This window comes from Cyprinodon variegatus, unplaced genomic scaffold (assembly GCF_000732505.1).
Source record: "Cyprinodon variegatus isolate N-32 unplaced genomic scaffold, C_variegatus-1.0 Scaffold409, whole genome shotgun sequence".
Classification (NCBI taxonomy): Eukaryota; Metazoa; Chordata; class Actinopteri; order Cyprinodontiformes; family Cyprinodontidae; genus Cyprinodon; species Cyprinodon variegatus.
Window position 1 is genome coordinate 628056 of NW_015150862.1, and position 5388 is coordinate 633443.

The window sequence follows — 5388 nt, forward strand, 5'->3', positions numbered from 1 at the left end:
CCAAGTTTCCCAGAACTCAATCCAATCAAGCATCTGTAGGATATGTACAAACCAGTCTGATTATGAAGGGCCCATCTCAATACTTAAAGGATGTTCTGCTAACATCTTGGTGTCAGATTCTACAGCACAGCATCAGGGGTTACTGCTGTCCTGCCTGAAAATATAAGACCGAGACACTCTTTGGTTAATGGCCGTAAAATATTGTCTCATCTTATTTTGTCAACAAATAACCTTCCGAATACCTGAAACAATAATCTGTGTCAGGAAATGACGTTAGTACTACAAGTTGCTTCTTGTACAGAAAAAGAAATATCATGTTTTGAATTTATAGAAGGTAGGGGTCATCTTTAATACAATAAATCTTTTTTTTTTAATTGGCAGAACAACATAACATTAGATACCTAAAAAAAATGGTTAGTCACCTAAGTTTAAAACCTTCATGAATGTCTCAGACCTAATAAATTAAACTTAATATTATGATGAATTTATTTTGGCACATGTTCCAGCTCAGGTATCTAAGATTAAAACTGCCGAAATATCTTTATTAAACCATTAGATGTATGTTAATCTATGCAATAGTCTTAATATTTAATATCGGAGATGTAAAACCTTTTAGCAATCTTAAAAGCTCAAATATATATAGCTCAAAAGAAAAGATTATTATCAGTAATGTTTGTTTTACCAAAGCTAAAGTGTTTCTAGATACTTTTATACAATGTTTTACATCATTAGTTAATATAAAGTTGTGAAAACTCAAGATAAAAGTTTTTGTAGACACCAGCAGCTGGGATGGAATTTATTAACAAATATTATCAGATATCTTTTGAGATGTTTATTGATGTGAGATTGAATTGAAGCATCATAAAGGTGAAATAAAACATATTAGAATTTTAACACAGGTGAGTTTCTTTGTCTTTTTTGGTAAAAATGCATCAGAATTTAAATTTGATTTGATTGCTTTATATGCTTCCCATGATAACAACTGTGAACAACTAAATTTCCAGTTTTCAGGCTCTTAATTCTGCCTGCTGCCATCATATACCATAACTGTGGGTGGCGCTGTTATTTTTTCCCCTCTATTTAATTTATTTAAACTTTATTTCATAAAAAAAAAAAAAAAAAAAAAAAAAAACTTCATCAGGAAATTTAGAAATAAATCTAATGCTAAGGGGATGGATATATAAAAACCGCTGCAGGAATTAAAATTATATAGTTAAAGACTTTCAGGTCATTAAACAATACAAAAACAACAGTATTGTATTTTCAATTTAGAAATATAAATAACCAATTTATTTACCCATGCAGGGGGCTTTCATTATACATCTCTGTATATTAATATAAATTATATATTTCTGGTTTAAAAACAGATAGCTAAACTGTAAAGATTGCTGTAAATCTTTTAATAAAATGATTGTAACGGGCAATAATAACTTACAAGAGGATAAGAGCAGGAAAACTTATTGACAGTCTTAACTAATTAATCTCAACTGATCATTAATCCCGAGAAAAAAATTAGTCAACAATATGTTTTAGAATTCCGACGGCACATGAATACATCATTGGAAGAAACCTATCAGTGAATCAGCGGCGGAACTACTTCAGCCAATCAGAGCGGGGTATTGCTCTGTGGTAGCCAATGAGAAGGAAGCGCCTGCAGGTGGCTGTGGTGTTATCAGTGAGTATCTGCTTCCCTCCCAGCAGAGAGCGAGTCAATTTATGGAATGAAAAGGAGGCTGTTTAATGGTTCCCATCAAAGCCGCTAAAAACATCATCGCACTGACTGACTTTGGCGAGGATTCCTGCAGCGGACTGCGACCTGAACAAACACGGAGAGACACTTTCAGGGGGGTTTCATCAGGGTCTGAAGTTCCCAGGAGAGAAGAACTTTTTTCCTCCCATCTTTCTCATCAAACAGGATACTTTGGGAAAAGCCGAGAATAAGCGTAGAGCTCTTAGTAATTTAACTGCTTTATTTCCACTGAAGTGAGTTCGGTGGTTCATGTTTACAAATGTTAGCGGTCGGACAGATGGACGCTAACCGGCAGAGTGCGTTCGTTCTGGGCAGCACCCCGCTGGCGGCGCTGCACAACATGACCGAGATGAAGACGTCGCTGTTCCCGTACGCGCTGCAGCAGAGCCCGGCGGGTTTCAAGGCGCCCTCCCTGTCCAACCTCAGCTCGCAGATCTCCGGCGGGACCCCTCACGGAATAAGCGACATCCTGGGGAGACCCATCACGACCGCGGGGCAGCTGCTGTCCGGCTTTCCGCGGATTAACGGCCTGGCGACTACAGCGGCCGGGATGTACTTCAGCCCCGCGGTGTCTCGGTACCCGAAGCCGCTGGCCGAGCTGCCCGGCAGGGCGCCCATTTTCTGGCCCGGAGTCATGCAGGGGGCCCCGTGGAGGGACCCACGGGTTCCTTGTCCAAGTAAGGATTTTTCACTTACTATTTTTTTTTATTTATTTATTTTTTTCAAAATAAATCTTACTTTATGTTTTTTTTTTGTTTGTTTTTTAAAAAAAATATATTTTCTTCTAACAAATTTAGGTGTATACATATATAAAGTATGTCATATTTAATTTAACATAATTTAACTTTATATTATTTACTAAATTATCTAAATTTGGATGTGTGCAGCAAGACGTTTCCTTCTATTTTCTATTTTATTTTATGGAATATATTATAATATTGCAAAATATGTTTTTTATATATTTAATGGCATTTCAGGCAGAAATACCATAAAACTTGTGATTTTTTTGGGGGGGGGGGGCACAACGCTCACTTTCATAATTCATAAAAGCAATATAGCATAAAATACAATGCATATATAATATTTTAAATTGCTTCTTAATATATTTATTATTTAAAAAAAAGAGCATGGACAGTGGACCTTATGTCAGAATTACTTACAACAGAAATAGGCTGACCTTTTTATTGGAATTGAGGGGAGAATATTTTAAATGGCACATTTTAAGCTAAAGTCCTTCAAAGTAAAATAGTATATTTTAACAATTTATCCATACATTTATTTTCTAAGGGTGTCCTTCGATTGGATGACCGCTCCTTTGTTTTTCAGTTACTTTTTGTCGATCCTATTTCTTATAAGATCTGAAAGTGAAACAATTTGAATCATAATTTAAAAAAAGAAGTAAAAATAATAATAATAATAATAAACATTGGAAAATGTTGTTCTGTTATTTAAAAAGGAATCCTATAACTCAACATGTTTGTTTGGAAAATAGCTTCTTTAAAAATGAAACTTTTAATAATTTAGTTTTCTCTGTGTTGCTCCTCTCCAGCTCAGGCTAACATCATGATGGACAAAGACGGAAAGAAGAAGCACTCTAGGCCGACGTTTTCAGGACAGCAGATTTTTGCTTTGGAAAAAACCTTTGAGCAAACCAAATATCTGGCTGGACCTGAGAGAGCCCGGCTGGCCTACTCCTTAGGAATGACAGAGAGTCAAGTCAAGGTAAAGCCTGTCAAAGAGTGTGTTCATTTGCACAATTTAATAATATTTTTACGTATATATTATTCACAGTTTGCTCTCTGTACCAATAGGTTTGGTTCCAGAACCGGAGGACAAAGTGGAGGAAGAGGCACGCAGCAGAGATGGCCTCAGCCAAGAAGAAGCACGACTCTGAAACGGAGAAGATGAAGGAGAGCTCAGACAACGAGGATGACGACGAATACAACAAGCCGCTGGACCCCAACTCTGACGACGAGAAAATTACGAGACTGTTGAAGAAGCACAAGACCACCACCAACCTGGCCCTGATCAGCCCCTGCAGCAACAGCTCGGACACCTTGTGATCGAAAGACCAAAGGGGTCCGGCAGAGACCCGTCCTGATTAGTTCCCACCTGACATAACAACATGCGTTTGAAGGGAAGCGCATTTGTTTTTTGTTTTTTTGCTCGGGCAGAAAAGAAAAAAAGCCAGAGAGGGGGGCTTCATATAGACTGGACACACAGAGCTCCAGAACGCCTTGTTTGAGCTGAACCTCAAGAAAAAAAAAACTGAGACAGATTCACTGAGTTTCTGTCAGTGAAGAGGACAATAAACGCGAGGAGGAAGCCTGCCTTTTCCAACATAAACTGGGACTTTTAATAGCGACGCTAAATTTAAACATTACATCCGGATCAGTACCATTCCCACATTTTATTTATTTTATCTTTTTTTTTTTTTTAACAATGCACCGATCAGGCTTTTCTTGGCCAATACCAATAATGTTTTATTTCTTAGAAATGTAAAACATAAAGTGCTGCAGCATTTTTCAAATAGCTGTTTTCAATTTAGGAGACAGATCCTCCTATTTATGCATTGAAGCTTGTTTTGTTCCAGTCTAAAACTAAACCCATCAACCAACCAGAGATATAATCAGCAAACACTAAAACGTTCATTAAATGCATCAAAAGTAGGAATTCCTACTTTTTTTTTTGGTCCATACACATCAAACCAGCTTTGATGCACTTTTTCTTCCTTTAATATTAGCATTAACCCTGGAAAGTGTCAGGGACTGATATTAAGGCACATAAGTAGGGATATATTTTTTAAGTCTGTTTAAAAATAAAAAGTTAAACTTCATAAATAGCCTGATCATTGCAACAGTAATTTAAACTTCCTATTTAGTGCAGGATTTTCTTTTTCTCCTGATAAAATCCTTACATTCCTTTCTTGATCCTTTGTATTGTTTAAGGTCTGCTCTAATATTTTTTTTGCTGTCAACAACAGTAATAATCTGTTGTGAGCTCTTATTTTTTTAATTTTTGTTTGTTTCCGTTATCGACCCCCATGCTGATCCGGATCCCAGACGCATGATCCCAACGGCAGGCGTAAACGGGGCCTGTGAGGCTTCTAAAAGTTCACTTTAACCAGGGTATATCTGCTGTGCTAAAAAAAAAAGAAAATTGTGTCTTTAGTTTTTGGGAGTGTTGACGGGGAGGGAGGGGTCTGTTTTGCAATGAGTGAAATGAGATTGTATATATTTTTTACTGGATAAGTTATGTTGGTTCAAACTGCGCTTATTGTCTCCCTTCCTCAGCTGTAATGATCAGCTGTTAAAGTTTCTAATATCTGCAGAGCCATTTTTTTCTTTTTCAACTTTCAATTCAAATTTTCACGCAGAGGTGTAGGCAAAAATGGATGCTGTAAATAATTGTAAAATGAAGAAGAAAATGCATTTTTCTTTAACATCTTTGTTTTCATTCAGAGGAGTTTTTTGGTTTTACCTCATCATGCAGTGGGACAAAAAACTGCAGCATCTTTATGTTGAGCTTAAAAAAAAAAAGAAGAAAAAAGTATTATTGCTTCCGGGAAGAATATAGGAAGAAAAAAAAAAAAGAATTTGTATTATGAATAAATTATTTAACAAGCTTTTCTTGTCTTA

The 5388-nt window shown here is 36.5% G+C and overlaps 1 protein-coding gene across 1 annotated transcript; it reads left to right on the forward strand.

Moving 5' to 3' along the window:
- Positions 1 to 1704: 1704 nt before the first annotated feature.
- Positions 1705 to 5388, forward strand: nkx6-2 (NK6 homeobox 2). The gene is made up of 3 exons (XM_015387961.1): positions 1705 to 2427; positions 3300 to 3472; positions 3562 to 5388. The coding sequence occupies exons 1-3, from the start codon at positions 2010 to 2012 to the stop codon at positions 3811 to 3813; spliced, it is 843 nt and encodes a 280-aa protein (XP_015243447.1). The 5' UTR covers positions 1705 to 2009; the 3' UTR covers positions 3814 to 5388.

Coding starts and splice junctions, on each gene's coding strand:
- nkx6-2 (XM_015387961.1), top strand. CDS start 2,010: ATGTTAGCGGTCGGACAGATGGACGCTAACCGGCAGAGTGCGTTCGTT. Junction 2,428..3,299: donor CCCACGGGTTCCTTGTCCAA/GTAAGGATTTTT, acceptor GCTCCTCTCCAG/CTCAGGCTAACATCATGATG. Junction 3,473..3,561: donor TGACAGAGAGTCAAGTCAAG/GTAAAGCCTGTC, acceptor CTGTACCAATAG/GTTTGGTTCCAGAACCGGAG.